Genomic DNA, 16,858 nt, shown 5'->3' with positions numbered 1-16,858 from the left:
CACACCCCACACAAGGCGCAGCCGGGGACAAAGGCCTCCTTATCACCGCCATTCCTTCCTTAAGCATCCAGGGAAAAGAGGTAAACTTAATACATGGTTGCAACTAAAATCGTGACGACCACACCCTGCAGCACAGCTCAGCCACAGCGGTCACCCTCCTCCTTCCCTCCAGCGTGGCCCCGGCCAGGAGGGTGGGATCCGCGTCCCTGCACACACCGGGCTTCTTTCTCAGCTCACGAGAGGGACCTGGGAAGGAGGAGAGCCATGGAGCGCCTGGCGGGGCGCGGACTGCTCCTGGGGGGGCCTCCCTGGCTCTCAGGCTCTGCGGAACCGCAAGGGACCTAATCGCTCTTCCAAACCCACCGGGAGCCTCCTCCCCGCCCAGGAGCAGAACCAGATCCGCGGCCGAGCGGCTCTCCGCACGGCTCCCACTCACTTCTTCCTGCGGATCTTGGGTTTCTTGACGGGCCGCAGGTAGGGGTTGTCGATGACGCTCTCCTCCCCGTTGCGGCTGCCCGACAGGGAGGGGTTCTGCTGCAGGACAGACGTGTTCTCCTTCTCAGCGCCAGAGTCCTCCTTTGAGCAGGAGCCAGAATAAAGCACAACACCGAGAGTGTAAGGAAAGAGACTGTGCCCGTGATGGCAGATGCCACTGGCGGCGCTCTCGCCGGGAAACCAGAGGCCCGAGAGCCACCGGCTTCCGAGCTCTTAGCTCTGCGCCGGACGCTGGGCAGGAGGCCGTCTGCTCGGACACCAGAGCACACGGCAGGTCCTGAGCCACGCGAGACCGTGGGGACCGCGTGCGGAGCGGTGGGGGCCCGCAGGGGCAGGGAGATAGGGCCACATTTGCTTTCTTTTGTGGTACTAGAAACAGCTCAGGGGCATTCTACCTCCAAGTTCCATCCTCCCAGTCCTATTTTGATTTTTTGTGGTACTGGGGGTGGAACCCAGGGGCATTCGATCTCTGAGCTACACTCCCTGCCCTATTTTATTCTTTACTTTGAAACAGGGTCTCACTGAGTTGCAGAGGGCCTCACTAAGTAGCTGAGGCTGTCCGCGAACCGCGATCCTCTGGTCTCAGCCTCCTGAATGCGATTACAAGCGTGTGCCACCACGCCCAGCTTGAAGTAGGATTTTGCTTGGTTGATAAGAGTCTCACTACTTGCTGAGGCTGTCCTTGAGCCTGTAATCCTCCTGTCTCAGCCTGCCCAGTACTAGGATTATAAGCACGTGCCACCATACCTGGCTGGAAAATGTGATTTTTTTTTTTTTTTTGGCGGTATTGGGGATGGAACCCGGGGCATTCTACCTCCAAGCTACACCTCCAGCACTGTTTTTTTATTCTTTATTTTGAAACAGGGTCTCACTGAGTTCCAAAGGGCCTCACTAAGTAGGAGCTGAGGCTGTCTTTGAACTGTGATCCTCCTGTCTCAGTATCACAAATGCTAGGATTACAAGTGTGCGCAACCACGCCTGGCTCGGAAAATGTGATTTTGAAGAAATGTTCAGTTAATATATATTCAGTATGTTACCAATCAAATGTTTTCAAAAATAGTAACTGCGCACGAAAAAAAAAAAGGCAATACATTAAATTATTATTATTATTTTTTTGGTGGTACTGAAAATTGAACTCAGGACCATTCTACCCCTAATCTACACCCCCAAGTGCTATTTTATTTTTTGCTTTGAAGTAGGGTCTTACTAGGGTGCTGAGTCTCCCTATATTGCTTAGACTGTCCTCGAACCTACAATCCTCCTGTCTCCACTTCCAATGTACTAGGATTACAGATATGCACTACCATGCCCAGCTAACATAAAAAACAAACAAACTGGGGGGTGGTACTGGGGAGGAACCCAGGGGGCATTCTACCTCAGAGATACACACACCTCCAGCCTAATCTTATCCTTTTATTTTGAAACAGGGTCTCACCAAGTTGCTGAGGCTGGCCACAAATCTGTGATCCTCCTATCTCAGCCTCCAAAGTACTGGGGGGACAGGCACGTGCCACCACGCCCATGTGTTCTGCATAATCTTAAACGTGAGCAGAGGCTACAAGTGAAGGAGGCACAGAAACCTTCATCTGGAAGCTCAGGCCTGTGGCCAGAGCTGGGCGGGTGGCGCCCCCTGCCGACACCAAGGGTGCGGCCAGGCGGGGAGGTCACTGGCACTCCAACTGGAGGCAAGAGGCCTGACCCACCAGAAGAGGCGCTGTCAATGCAGACGGCAGGGCACAAAACTAGCAGGCGACAGCTGGCCTCGGGTAAGGAGCAAGCAAGCAAGGAAAAAGGGCTGGTTGTCTCTGGAGTATATTCCCCTGGTCCATCCCAGTGCCCATAGACAAGCTGGCGGACAGGCACCCTAAGCCCAGGCGTGCCTTGGTGTGGAGGTGACCGGCAGAGGTCTGAGGGCAGGCCCTGGGATCAGGCTGGGTGATGAAGGGCCCGCCATTCAGTCCCCAGGTCCCACAGGAGCAGGGCCACGGCTTCTCCCCCTGCCAGAGCTTGTGGAATCGCCACTGTCTCCTTCAGGGACAGGCCTCCTTGACATGGGGCTGGGGATCGACCCAGAGACTTCTCAAAGAAGGTTCTGGCAGGAGCTCCTTGAGCCTGCAAAGGCCAGACTGAGCCTGGGCCCAAGCGCTAACGAAGCCGCCCGCTCTGGGTGACAGCACCAGTCCCATGGCCCGTCCAGCTCGCCCGCCTTCCCTGAGCCCCGCTGCTCTTCCTGGTCCTCTGCAGCTGATGGCGACACCATCCTTCCAGCGGTCCAAGCCGGGGACACTGCAGACCTGTTTCTTTCTCAGAAGTCCACATACAGTATGCTAAGACAGGACATCCTTCCCACACCCACCTCTGCTGCGGCCACCCGGTGGGATGTACCGCTGCCTGCCACCTGGGCCACCCAGCAGCTTCCTAGTAACCCCTCTCCTGTCCACTCCACCATGGCAACCAGACTGACACTTTTAGAAGTTGAGAAATGGAGCCGGGCATAGCGGCACAGACTTATAATCCCAGTGCTTGGGAGGCTGAGACAGGAGGATCAGAGGTTTGAGGACAGTCTCAGCAAATAGTGAAACTTTCACCAATCTAGCGAGATCCTGTTTCCATTAAAAAAAAGAAAAAAAAAAGGGCTGGGGATGTAGCTTGGAGGTAGAATGCCCCTGGGTTCAATCTCCAGTGCCACAAAGAAGTTGAGAAACAGCCTCCTCTGCCCCACAGCTTCCTGACTACCACCTCACGCAGCTCTTCCTGAAGCTGCCGAGGCCGGCCCGCAGCCCGCCCTCCGGCCTTCGGGGGCCCGCCTGAGCAGCCCACTTGAGGCGGACGCCCCGCCCTGGAGGCTCCTGCTGTGGCACTGTCGTCTGGACATGCTGTGCGACGCCCGCTCACCTCCGTGTGTGTTTTTGGGCTCACACTGCCAGGCAAGGCTCCTGGGGGGCAAGTGCTGCTTGGCTCACTGCTCGGTCCCGAGCAGCTGGACGAGCACCTGGCACGTATTAGGTGCACTGCAAATATTTCCTGAGAGAAGCTAGGACAGTCTTCACAAAAGAGGCAGCGTTCAGCTGGACGTGTGGATTGCCTGCAGGAGGCAGCTGGTGCAAATGGGTGAGAAGCAGCTGGGTGTGGTGGCACATGCTTGTAATCCCCGTACTCGGGAAGCGGAGACACAGGATTGCAGGTTCACAGCCAGCAATTTAGTGAGGCTCTTTGCAATCTAGTGAGACCGTTTCAAAAAAATAAAAATACAGCTGGGCGTGGTGGCTCACGCTTGTAATCCCAGCATTCAGGAGGCTGAGACCGGAGGCTGAGACTTGAGGATCACGGTTCACAGCCAGCCTCAGCTACTTAGTGAGGCCCTCTGCAACTCAGTGAGACCCTGTTTCAAGATAAAGAATAAAAAATAGAACAAGGGGTGTAGCTCGGAGGTCGAATGCCCCTGGGTTCCATCCCCAGACCCCCAAAAAATAAAAAAATAAAAACAGGGCTGGAGGTATAGTACGAGGTAGAGTGTCCCTGGGTCCCAACCCCAGTTCCACCAAAAAAAAAAAAAAAAAAAAAAAAAAGATACGGGTTTTGGCTTCATTTCACCTAACTGAAGGGCCACACGTGGCCAGTGGCTACTAGAGTGGACAGTAAAGCCTGTAACGCTCACTCCAGCTCTCCTCCCATTCTCGGGGACTCAACGAGGCTCTGCTCTCACCACGATGGAGAGGACTCCTACCAAGCCAGGGAGCACATCTGTGCTGCCGGCCGGGTGGTCAGACCCGCAGGCCTGCGGCGACGGCGACTCTCTCCTTGAAGCCCTCTCCCCTTGGGCTCCCCGCTCTCCTCCCACCTCTGGCTGAGCCTTCTCGGCCTCCTGGCTGCTTCCTTTGCTCCCGTTCACCTGTGAGCAGGAGAGCCCCACGGCTTGACGGGTGCGTGTCTCCTCTCTCTCTGGCCCTACACTGAACCCAGGGGCTTTCTACCTCCAGGCTACACTCCCAGACCTATTTTATATTTTATTTGGAAATGGTCTAAGTTGCTGAGAGCCTACGTAGCTGAGGCTGGCTTCGAACCTGCGCGATCCTCCTGTCTCAGCCTCTCAAGCACTGGGATTACAAGCGTGCGCCACCACGCCCGGCTTCCCAAACCTTTTTACTTTGAAACAAGGTCTGCAACTTGCTGAGGGTGTCGCCAAGTTGCTGAGCTGGCCTTGAACCCGCGATCCTCCTGTCGCAGCCTCCCAAGTACCACCTGTCCTCTTTTTAATCCTCACTCCCATCTGGAAAGAGCTCATCACTGTCAGGGTTTAAACACCACCCACACGCTGACGCCTCCTCAAACGCTCCTCAAACCCAACTGTGGCCCCAAGTCTCCACCCGACATCACCGCCTGTGTCCTTAACACGAATCCACCTGCACCCTGACGGCCCACGCCGTCCCACCGCAGGCCTCCCTGGGGCTGAGGGCAGCCCCGCCTGTGCGCTCCCCCCGCACACCTCCCCTGACACCCCACCTGCCCCTCCGGTCATGACTGCCGCTTTCGGGGCCGCACGCCACCCCTCCCCGCTTCCCGTCTCCCCACTGGCGTCCCGTCCGCCCTGGAGGTGCTCACCCAGTATCCGCTGGGTGAATGAGTGAAGCCCAGGACACAGACGCGGCTCTCAAGCCGGACATCCGGGCACACCTGGACCATCACGAAAGGCCCTAGCATACATCCAGAGCGCGGGCCGGGTCGTGCCCAGTTCCCGGGGCAAAGGGCGTGGCGGGGGGGGGGGACCCACCGCGCTGAGGTGGAGAGCGAGGTTCTCTGTGTCCGTCTGCTCGTCCTGCTCCGAGGAGTCCGTCTCCTCCATCTGCTGCACCTCCAGCTCCGACGGGAGGAGAGCGGTCAGGTAGGGGATGGTGAAAGGCCTGGCAGCAATCACTGCGGAATTGGAAGAGAGGCAGGTCCACCGTCAGGAGTCCCTGAGCGCCCCAGAGCCTCGCTGCCAACCAGCGAGCGGCACCCGAAAACAACGCTGGCGCACGCGCGCGAGCACTGAGCAGCCGGCAGCCAGTGTCCGACGGGCCTTGCCCGTGCCACCTCTAATCCTGTGCCATCCTGCAGATAGGCACCAGCATCGTCCCCGCGACAGGCGAGGAGCCTGAGGCTAACAGAGGCCGAGTGACCTCCTCAAGCCCACAGGAAATGGCAGGGTGGTCTTCGAAGCCGTTAGACTTCAGAGCCCATTTTCAGCACGTGCAACTAGATCAGAGCGTGGGAGCCAGAGAGAATGCCAACGAGCACTACCTGATGACCTCATGCCCAAGGCCAGTAAGCCCTCTGCAGCCTCGCTGCTGCAGCGGGCACTGCGCTTTCCAGCCAGAAGGACTTAAGTCCAAAGGCTAAATTTGGGAGCTTTGCATGTCTGAGCTGAGTAGTGGCACACACTTATAATCCCAGTACTCGGGAGGCTGAAACAGGAGGATCCAAGTTCACAGTCAGCCTCAGCTACTTAGCGAGGCCCTCTGCAACTCAGTGAGACCCTGTTTCAAAATAATGAATAAAAAATCAGGCTGGGGATGTAGCTCAGAGGTATAATGCCCCTGGGTTCCGTCCCCAGTAACACACACACACACACACACACACACACACACACACACACACACACACTAAAAAAAACAACAAGAACTATAATAGATCTGGTACATAAGACTAGTTTCAGTTCTCCCAAAAAGCATTAAGAATAAAGGAAAATTTTTAATTTAAAAATAATAATAATTAATTAAAGCCAGGTGTGGTGGCACACACTCGTAATTCTAGCACTTGAAAGGCTGAGACTGGAGGATCACAGGTTCAAGGACAGCCTCAGCAGTTTAGTGAAGCGAGTGAGACCTTCTGGGTTCAATCACCAGTATCTACCTATTACACACACACACACACACACACACACACACACACACACACACAATAAATTTTTTTCTTTCTTTTTTTTTTGGTGGTACTGGGGGTGGAACCCAAAGGCTTTCTACCTCCGGGCTATACTCCCAGACCTATTTTATATTTTATTTGGAAACAGGGTCTCACTAAGTTGATGAGAGCCTCACTAAGTAGCTGAGGCTGGCTTCAAACCTGTGCGATCCTCCTGTCTCAGCCTCCCAAGCGCGGGGATGACAAGCGTGCGCCACCACGCCCGGCTGGCATCTTCTGAGCTACACCCTAGCCCTATTTTTTATTCTTTATTTTTTTTAATTTTTTATTTTTTGGTGGTACTGGGGGGGGGGAACCCAGGGGCTTTCTACCTCCAGGCTATATTCCAAACCTCTTTTATATTTTATTTAGAACAGGGTCTCACTAAGTTTCTGAGAGCCTTTAGTAACTGAGGCCGGCTTTGAACCTGTGCGATCCTCCTGTCTCAGCCTCCCAAGCGTGGGGCTTACCAGCCTGTGCCATCACGCCCAGCTTATTCTTTATTTTGAAGCAGCACCTCACTAAGTTGCGGAGGCCCTCACTAAGTCGTGGCAGGTGGCCGCAAACCGGGACCCTCCTGTCTCAGCCTCCCAAGTACTGGGATTACAAGCATGCGCAACCACACATGGCTTCCGGCGCTCCTCCTACTTGGGGCGCCATCGCTCCCTATTGGCCTCTCTGGTACCTCGAGGCTGCTCAGTGTGCCTCGCACAGCCCCGCGGAGGCCATCTCTGTTTGGGACTCATCAATTAGGGGCAGGTCTTAGGACGTGGAGAAAGGAGCCAACAGTCCGCAGACGCAGCTGCCTCTGAGGGGACCACAGACCCTCACTCACTCCCACCCGGCCAGAGGAAGGCGAGTGTGGCTATGTCAGAGGGCAAAGCAGGCGGGCAGGGAGGGCAGTGCTCACGCGGGAACGTGCTGACGTCATCTTTGAAAAGACTCTGGGTCTCGCCGGTCTTGGCCATGAAGCGGGTGAGCGCGCGCTCCACGTCGCGCCTCTGGGACGCGGCTTTCTCCCGCAGGACCTGGTAGTCCGACACAGGTTCCCGGTAGGTCTAGAGAGAAGCGCGAAGGCCCCAGGGTGAGCCAGCGTCGCTCCCGCACCCGACGGCCCCTGGTGCCCCACGGTGAGCCTCACTTCCAGCAGATGTGTTGGGCACAGTGAAAGGTAGGGAGAGGCTGATGTGACCACACAGATGCTTCCTTTTAGTTTTTTTTTGGTGGTACTGGGGATGGAACCCAGAGGCTTTCTACCTCCAGACTATACTCCCAGACCTATTTTATATTTTATTTGGAAACTGGGTCTCACTCAGTAGCTGAGGCTGGTTTCGAACCTGTGCGATCCTCCTGTCTCAGCCTCCCAAGCGCCAGGATTACAAGTGTGCGCCACCATGCCCAGCCCCTTCCTTTTAATCTTAAACATTAGAAAACTGCAAATATTTCCAACCGAGCCGACCCGGACCTGGTTCCCCTCCCATGACAGTTGGTCTGGAGGTAAGCGATACATCCTGAATAGAAGTGTAGGAGTCCCCAGGGCACCGCCGGCTCGTCGGTATGACACCCTGCAGTACCGGAGGCTGCCAGGGTGAATGTGTAGGTCTCCTGCTCTCTACATCAACCCTCTCACAAGGACACACTGACCCAAGACATTCTCTCAAGAAATACAGCCTGCCGGGTGGGGTGGTGCGCATCTGGAATCCCAGTACCTGGGAGGCTGAGACAGGAGGATCGCAGGCTCACGGCCAGCTTCTGCAACCCAGTGAGATCCTGACGCAAAATAAAACAGGGCGGGGTGCAGCTGGCGGTGGAACAGCCTGGGTCCAACCAGAGCACCACAAATAGGAACACAGGCTTACGACGTTCCCTAAGTGCTGCCAACGAAATGATAGGAACGGGGCCGTTCTGCTCCTGGTTAAGAGCTCGCTGGTAATGGAGTGAGAAATGACCGAGATCTAAGCAGAACGTGAAGTCAGTGCCGCGTTTGTTTGTTTGTTTATTTATTTATTTATTTTTGCGGGTCTGGGGATGGAGCCCAGGGGCATTTGACCTCCGAGCTACACCCCCAGCCCTAGTTTTTATTCTTTTTATTTTGAAACCAGGTCTCACTGAGTTGCAGAGGGCCTCACTAAGTAGCTGAGGCTGTCTTTGAACCATGATGCTCCTGTCTCAGCCTCCCGAATGCTGGGATTACAAGCGTGCGCCACCACGCCTGGCAAGATTTTTTTTTTTAGTGATATCCTGATGCAAAGTAAAGTCAGAAATTAAATAAAAAAGTTTTTGGCAAAATTCTTTGAATAACTGACAAATGAGAGTGAAAACGTGAGTTCTGTGATGACGGGAAGGGCGCTGCACATCTCTAGAGGGGCCTCTCCACCCGGCAGGCTGTGAGTACTCAGACTGCTCCTTGAACCAGGCCTCTGATTATTCCACCAGGAAGTAAAGCAAATTTAAAACATAAGAGGAGGCACCCACAGGTTTCCACCAATAGTTACAAGCTTCCTGGGCTTTAAATGAAGGGGAAATCTTTTTTTTTTTTTTTTTCCCCTTCTGGTACCGGAGGCTGAATCCAGGGACATTCCACCTTAAAAATATACCCTCAGCCGCCGGGCATGGTGGCGGAGACAGGAGGATCACACAGGTTCGAAGCCAGCCGCGCTGGCTTAAGAGACCCTGTTTCCAAACAAAAAAGTATAAAAATAGGTACTGGGAGTGTAGCCCGGAGGTAGAAGGGTTTCTGGGAACCCCAGTACCAGCAAAAAAAATTAAATAAATAAAAATTAGGCGCCTCCTTCACTCACCGGAGTTTTGATGTAGGTGTGAGGATCGGGGAACTCAGGAAAATGGCTGGGGATGTGCGGCGGGTGGGGGCGGTTCTGCCCCGCAGTCAGGGCCTTAGGGGTCACTGGCTGATTGGTCACCGGAGCTGCAACAGAACCAGAACTAGTTACTCCGCACCACGGTCATGGTTGCTAAAGATTATGGTCTCTGTCCAAAGCCTCCCTTTCTCACTGGACTCGTCTTCTGGCTGGCAGGCACTCTGCACCCCCGTCAGGAAGCGGCCTGTGATGGCCTCGGGACCTTGCAAGGCCAGCCCCAGCGCTCCCTCGGCCCTGCTGGCCGCCCTCCCTTCTGTGAGCACCTGCGCACAGCCTCTGGCTGGACCCAGGCGCTGGCCGGAAGAGCCCGCTGAAGCAGGAAGTGGTCAGAGGGGCTGCTAATGCTTTTTCCACAGAACCCAGACGGGCTGGTGGGATAGCTCAGTGGTAGGAATGTGCTGAGCAAGCAGGAGTTTGGGTTCAATCCTAGCACGCACACACGGACATCACTGAGTCCTTGACAACAAAGGTATACACTGAGCTTTGGGAAGTACCTGTGGAATTAACAAGTACAAGAGGGGACTGGAAATGGCTGGTCTTGAACTTGCAATCCTCCTGCCTCAGCCTACGGAGTACTAGGATTACAGGTATGCCTGACTACGCCTGACACACAGTAAACATTTTGGATTTTGCAGGTCATACGGTTTCTGTTACAACTAAACTCAGCCATTATACCACCCAAATACTCACAGGTAACAAGCAAACATTGCTGGTAGTGGTGCTGCACACCTGGAATCCCAGTACTTGGGAGGCTGAGTCAGGAGGATCACAGGTTTGAGGCCAGCCTCAGCAGCTTAGTGAGCCCTCCAGCAATTTAAGAGACCCTATTTCAAAATACAAAATAAAATGGGGCCAGCCAGGCATGGTGGTACATGGCTGTAATGCCAGTACTTGGGAGACTGAGACAGGAGGATCCAAGTTTAAGAACAGCCTCAGCAATGTAGGGAGCAACCTAGTGAGACACTGTTTCAAAAAACAAACAAGCCAGGCTTGGTGGCGCACGCTTGTAATCCCATAATCCCAGCATTCCAGAGGCTGAGACCTGAGGATCGTGGTTCGCGGACAGCCTCAGCTACTTAGTGAGGCCCTCTGCAACTCAGTGAGACCTGGTTTCAAAATAAAGAAAAATAGGGCAGGGGGTGTAGCTTGGAGGTCAAATGCCCCTGGGTTCCATCCCCAGACCTGCAAAAACAAGACAAAACAAACAAACAAACAAAAAAAAACAAATAAGAGCTGGGCGTGGTGGCGCACGCTTGTAATCCCCGCACTTGGGAGGCTGAGACAGGAGGATTTCGCAGGTTCGAAGCCAGCTTCAGCTGGCTTAAGAGACCCTGTTTCCAAATAAAATATAAAACAGGTCTGGGAGTGTAGCCCAGAGGTAGAAGGCCCCTGGGTTCCATCCCCAGTACCACCAAAAAAATAAAAAAATAAAAAAATAAAATAAAAAAACAAACAAACAAGGCTGGGGGTGTATCTAAGAGGTAGAGTGCCCCTGGGTTCAATCCCTAGTACTAAAATAAAATAAAAAAGGGCTGAAGGTATAGCTTGGAGGTAGAATACCCCTGAATTCAATCCTCAATACCAATCAATCAATCAATCAATAAATAAATAAAATACAGCCGTGTTCTAAACTTTATTTACAAAGCCAGGCATTTGGCGCCTGGGTGACCGCTTACCGACCCTTGGGGAAGTATGGGGGCCTTCCTGTTTTTCAGGCAGTCCCATGTGCTGTTCTAAGGGCCACGGCTAAGCTCAGAGAAGGCTTTTGTGCTGGTGAGGGAGTGCTGCACCCTGACCCTGCTCACCCAGATAAAGATCAGATTGTAGGTGGCCCCAAAGACCAGAAGAAGGAAACAGCTACCAGTCTGACCCCTGCCCTAGCCAACGGCTCCTCCATCCACAAGCCTCGGCTGAGCACTTACTGGGCCTCCCAGTCCAAAGTCACTTACGGGCAGTGATGACCATCCTCTGCGACCGCTTCGCATAAGCAGGAAGAGTGTCCACGTTGAAACCTGAGAGACAAAGCAAATCACTGCCCAGACCACTGGACACGGACACCGGCGGGAGGAGACTCCCAAGTCAACCCTGTCTGCCCCCAACAGCATCCCCAGCAGGGGAGCCTCTCGGAGCGGTTCAGGAGCCCCTCCCGATAGCTGTCCCGCTTGAAGCCTAGCAGGAGAAGCCAGAGGCATCCAAGGACACTGAGCGGAGCCGCGGCTCCGGGGACTCCTCGCTCCGCTGCACGGAGGACGCAGAAACGGGGGAGTATGCTCACCCATCTCCACCAGCGTGACCACAAGATCCGACAGCGTGGGCTGGGTCCTGGCTGTGTGCTCGCAATACGACTTGGCACTCCTCCCGATCTCTGAGATGTCTAGGAGGGAATATTGGGCACTGGGTTCTTATTTTCACTTCTCAAAAAGTTAAACATGAGCTGGACATGGTGGCGCACATTCGGGAGGCTGAGACGGGAGGATCGCAGTTCACGGACAGCCTCAGCTTCTTAGTGAGGCCCTTTGTAACTCAGTGAGACCCTGTTTCAAAATAAATTAAAAAAAACAGGGCTGGGGGTGTAGCTCAGAGGTAGAATGCCCCTGGGTTCCATCCCCAGCACCGCAAAAGAAAGAAAGAAAGAAAGTCAAACAAAAACAAACAAAAGAATAAAGAGCTAAAGAAAACAAGACCTTGAAGAACTGACAGTCTTTCTACCTGAGTATTTACACATACAGCTCATTCATCCTCGAGACTCCGTGAAGTGCAGATGACTCCACTGACCAGAGAGGAAACCGAAGCGCCTGCATTTCCCCCTGAATTCTAACATCACCAAAATGCGGGGCACTAGCTGGGCGCGGAGGCGCACGCCTCTAATTCCCAGTACTCGGGAGGCGGAGACAGGAGGATCGCGGGTTTGAAGCCAGCCTCAGCAGCTTAGTGAGACACTCCGCAACTTAGCGAGACCCTGTCTCCAAATACAAAATCAAACAGGTCTGGGGGTGTGGCTCAGAGGTAGAATGCCCCTGGGTTCAATTGCTAGCCCCCAAAACAAAACACAAAAGGCAGGGCACAGAACTGACGCTGGGCTAGCTAGATGCCTGGGGCTTCCTGGTACTCACAGCTCTGCAGCATCTCCGTCAGGGTCTCCACAGACGCCTTCTCTGCACTCTCAAACCCTGCCTCTGTAAGCAAGGAGCTCACGACCACTTGCAGGGTTCTCCTCCGCGCCAGGTGGTAGTTATCCGCAGGGTTAGTGGACTGCTTACTTCCTGCTCGCTGTGATCAGCAGGGGGTCGGGAGGGGGAGAAAGCACAGACGTTACACGCATCACAGTTCAAACGTCCTCAATGAACCAGGCATAGAGGCGCACACTTGTCACCAAGGATTCGGGAGGCTGAGCCAGGAGGATCACGGTTTGCAGACAGCCTCAGCTACTTACCGAGGCCCTTTGCAACTCAGTGAGACCCTGTTTCAAAATAAAGAATAAAAAACAGGGGTAGGGGTATAGTTCGGAGGTAGAATCCCCCTGGGTTCCATCCCCAGTACCGAAAAAAAAAAAAAATCCTCAATAGCAGGCCAAGGTAGTTTTGCTAAAGTACTTCTTTGTGTGTGTGTGTGTGTGTGTGTGTGTGTGTGTGTGTGTGGTGCTGGGAGTGAAATCCAGGGGCCTTCTACCTCTGTGCTACACTCCCAGACCTATTTTATATTTCATTTGGAAACAGGGTCTAAGTTGCTGAGAGCCCAAGTAGCTGAGGCTGACTTCGAAGCTGCGTGATCCTCCAGTCTCAGCCTCCCAAGTACTGGGATTACACGCGTGCGCCACCGCGCCCCGCAGAACTTCTTTATGATTCTTAGGGTTCAGACTTAAAGATCTTGTCTAAGCGAGTATAGTTGAGCACCCAGGGTGCTATAAATATACACAGACGACCTTTCTGCTCACCTAAAGACCTAAAACGTTCTAACAGGATAAAGTAGTTGTTTTTTTTTTTACATTCTGCTTTAGCAGATTATCTATCTATATGAAACATACAATGCGTTGAATAAGTCTTCCTGTAAAAAAAAAAAAGAACCTCTCTCTTGTTCCTCCCATCTCATTAACCATTCACCAACTACATTTCATTAACAAAGAAAATGAAAACAATAACGCGTGATGCGGAGGAGGAACGGGGATAACCGCACGGAAACGTAAGGGAAATTGTTTTCAAACGGGAATCCCTCCCAACTTCAGCGGGCCAATAACCAAGTGAAAATTGCCTCTTCGGACCAATCAGAAGCTGTTCCGGGTTCCCACCCCTCGACGGTAAACGAGCCAATCAGAACACAGCTCCACCAACTTAGGGGACCGTCGCCAAGTGCGGAAGAGGGGGGCGCGGAAGGCCTGGGAGGCCTCCCTCGCTCGGAGCTCACGGCGGGCGGGTGTCTGGGCGTGAGCGTGCTGCCCAGGGCAGGGGGACGCTACAGAATACCCAAACGCTCTGGGCTTCGCCCCGAGGCGCCCGCCCTTACCGTTCCGGAGCCGCCGGCCCCGGCCGCGGCCGCCGTGTCGGCCATCTTGCTCTGCGTCACGTGCGTCAGCGCGGGGCGCGATGGGACTTGTAGTCCCGGGGCGGGGCGGGGCGGGGCTGCGCGCGCCCCAGGGATTGCACCGGGCGGTAGACTTGGGGTCGCGGGCCGCAGAGGACCCTTTATGAGCCAGGCGTTCTTGGGGCCTGCCGTGTGCTTGCGAATAGGCCGGGGAAGCGTGCTCTCGGATTTACGGATTTAAAAGAAACACGCAGTCTCAGGACTTGAGAGGCCGAGACCGAGGATGGCAGGTTCGAGGCCAGCCAAAGCAGCAGAGGGAGACGCAGCAACCTAGCGGGACCCAGTGAAAGAAAGAAAGAAGCCGAGCGCGGTGGCGCACGCGTGTAATCCAGTACTTGGGAGGCTGAGACAGGAGGATCGCAGATCCGCAGCCAGCCTCAGCTGCTTAGTGAGGCCTCTGCAACTTAGCTGGACCCTAAGTAATAATAATAATAATAATAATAATAATAATAATAATAAGTAGTAGTAGTAGGGCTGAGAGTATAGCTCGGAGGCAGAATGTTCCTGGGTTCAGTTCCTGGGGAGGGCGCCCGCCCGCCTCCGCCCCCCGCCCACTTCCTGCCCCGCTGGGGCTCGGTCGACGCGGCGGGCACGGGCACGGGCACCGGCCCGGGATGGAGGGAGGGAGGGCGCCTCCCCGGCCCAGCGAGCGTCCGCGGCGCGGCGGGGCTGCCTGCCCAGGTAGGTGGGGCCGAGACCTGGGCGCCCTCCCTGGGGTCGCCCCAGCCCAGGCCGGAGACCCCAGGTGGGCTCAGGGCGGGGTCGCGCCCTCGGGTCCGGTGGTGCGGGCGGAGGTGGCGATCGCCAGCCTCCGGGGTCGTCGGGGAGGTGGCCGCGCTGCCTGGGCGCCGGCATCGCCGTGGCCACCCGGTGCCCCGGTCCACAGGGGGCAGCCCCGGGCGCGCGGGCGGGGGGGCTCCAGGCTCCGGAGTCCGAGCGGTCCCGGCCGTGGTCGGAGGGAAGGCTCCGGGCACTCGATCCCAGAACCGATCCGCAGCGCGGCGTTGGCCGCTGCACTGGTGAAGCAGCCTCTGCTCTCCTCCTGGCTGGGCTGGAGAAGAGGAGGGGGCCGATGGGTCTGGGAAGGAGAGATGCTGGGCAGGTTGCCAGGGTCTCAGGACCCCCCAGTTGGTGGGGCCGGGAGAGCCGCGTGTTGCCCATCCCATGCCAGGCAGTTTTCTCTGACAAGCCCTGCCTTCTGCCCCACCCCGTGCCCTGGGGACCCGGGGAGCGGCCCCCGGCCTCCCTGCAGGTGCTGCGGGCTCTCACCTGGGCTCCCTGGAGGTATGACTGACACTTCGTGAGCTTGTCTCGCACCTTTTGCGCCGTCCCTGCAAACGCTGGGTGTTGGGGACGTCCTGGGAAGCAAGCCGGAGGTCTCCAGCCTGGAGCTTACGGCTCGGATCACCCCAGCAGGGGCTCGTGCTTGTCCTTGAGCCGGACCTCCATCCATGCTCCGCAAGGCAAGGTGGGTTAAGGGCGGCATCTGATTAAACCCTTCTAATGGCCCCATGAGGTCGTCACTAGCGCTATCTCCAATTTTTGGGTAAGGAAACTGGCACAGAAGATAAGTAACATTACTAAGGAGAGGACAAGGACTGAACGGCAGCGCTCAGATCTGGGAATGGAAGCCGGCACCTGGAGTCCCAGGGATTGGAGAGGCGGAGGCAGGAGGATCACAAATTCCTGGGCAGTTTAGTGACCACCGTCTCAAAAAGAGCGTAGCACCTAGCCCAGTGGCAGAGCACTTGTCTCCCATGTGCCAGGCCCTGGATTCAGTCCCCAGTACCACATGCACGTGCACACACAAAACCAACTTACTTAACCCAGCGTAGTGGCACACACCTGTGTCCCCAGTACTTGGGAGGCTAAGATGGCAGGTTCGAGGCCAGCCTCAGCAACTTAGTGAGACCCCCAGCAATTAATGAGACCTGTTTCAAAAAGGGGGGGGGGTGTCGGAGTGTAGCTCAGAGGCAGAATGCTTCAGTACAAAACAAAACCTTGGGCGGCACATAGAAGATGCAAGCAGTTAGCTGAGCGTGGGTGTACACTGTTTACAAAGAGCCCCGGCAGGGGCAGGCCGGGGGTAGGGCAGAGCTACAGGAAGGGGCTGTATTTCCCCCTGTTAAGGGTTGCTCATGAACAGGAAGGGGGAGCCGAGAGTGGTGGGTGCGCTTGTAATCCCAGCATTCAGGAGGCTGAAACAGGAGGATCCCAGTTCACGGACAGCCTCAGCTGCTTAGTGAGGCCCTCTGCAACTCAGTGAGACCCTGTTTCAAAATAAATAAAAAATAGGGCTGGGGGTGTAGCTCGGAGGTAAGAGTGTCCCTGGGTTCCAACCCCAGTACCGCAAAAAACGGGGCGGGGGGGGGGGATGTAAATAGCCCTACAGGAATAAGAGGTTAGATGCAAGGAAGAACTCAGCATGGGTGTGAGGCCGTCTCTGGGGTGTGGGGTCGTTGAGAAGAGCGGTGGCCGGCACCCTGAGGATTCCAAGAGGGCAGCCCCGGGTGTGGACGCAGGACTGGGGGCAGGCGCCCTGTGCAGGAGCTCACAGCCTCTCCTCCCCCTGCTGCAGCCAGAGCGCCGGGTGACCCAACCTCGGGCAGGCGGCTCCGGCGCCCATGATGTGAGCCCACCAGGGGCGGACGTGCGTGGGTCCTGCCTTCCACCCCCATCTGATGCTTGGTTTCCCCCCGGGCTCAGAGAGGGGTGTGTGTGGAGGGGCCCCAGGGGCCAAGGGCAGAGGGAAGGGATGGGGTACCTGGGCAGGAGCGTTCAGACTGCGCAGAGCTTGTCTGTGGAGAACAGGTTGTACTTTCGAGAAACCACAAGAGGAAGTTTAGAGAGGCGGGGGGCGGGGAATGTTCTGGGGTTCCTGCCAAGTTTCTCTCTCCGTGCCCAGCCGCACGTGTGTTTATCCTGCATGCGAAGGCATTTAAATTTTAAATCCTCTGAGTTTCAAA

The 16,858-nt window shown here is 55.5% G+C and overlaps 1 protein-coding gene across 2 annotated transcripts; it reads right to left on the bottom strand.

Moving 5' to 3' along the window:
• Positions 1-432: 432 nt before the first annotated feature.
• Positions 433-13,859, bottom strand: TAF8 (TATA-box binding protein associated factor 8; the record flags this gene model as incomplete). Of its 2 annotated transcripts, none has more annotated exons than XM_080700650.1 (8): positions 433-576; positions 5,267-5,409; positions 7,346-7,493; positions 9,237-9,361; positions 11,264-11,326; positions 11,590-11,688; positions 12,428-12,584; positions 13,815-13,859. In XM_080700650.1, 8 exons carry the CDS (start codon positions 13,857-13,859, stop codon positions 433-435), a joined length of 924 nt encoding a protein of 307 aa, XP_080556776.1. The 2 variants fall into 2 exon arrangements, with proteins under 2 accessions (XP_080556776.1, XP_080556777.1); XM_080700651.1 differs by having other exon boundaries at positions 12,428-12,572.
• Between the last annotated feature and the right edge of the window lie 2,999 nt (positions 13,860-16,858).

Source organism: Muscardinus avellanarius (assembly GCF_963383645.1).
Source record: "Muscardinus avellanarius genome assembly, chromosome: 8".
Taxonomy (NCBI): Eukaryota; Metazoa; Chordata; class Mammalia; order Rodentia; family Gliridae; genus Muscardinus; species Muscardinus avellanarius.
This window is presented reverse-complemented; position numbering and strand designations above follow the sequence as displayed.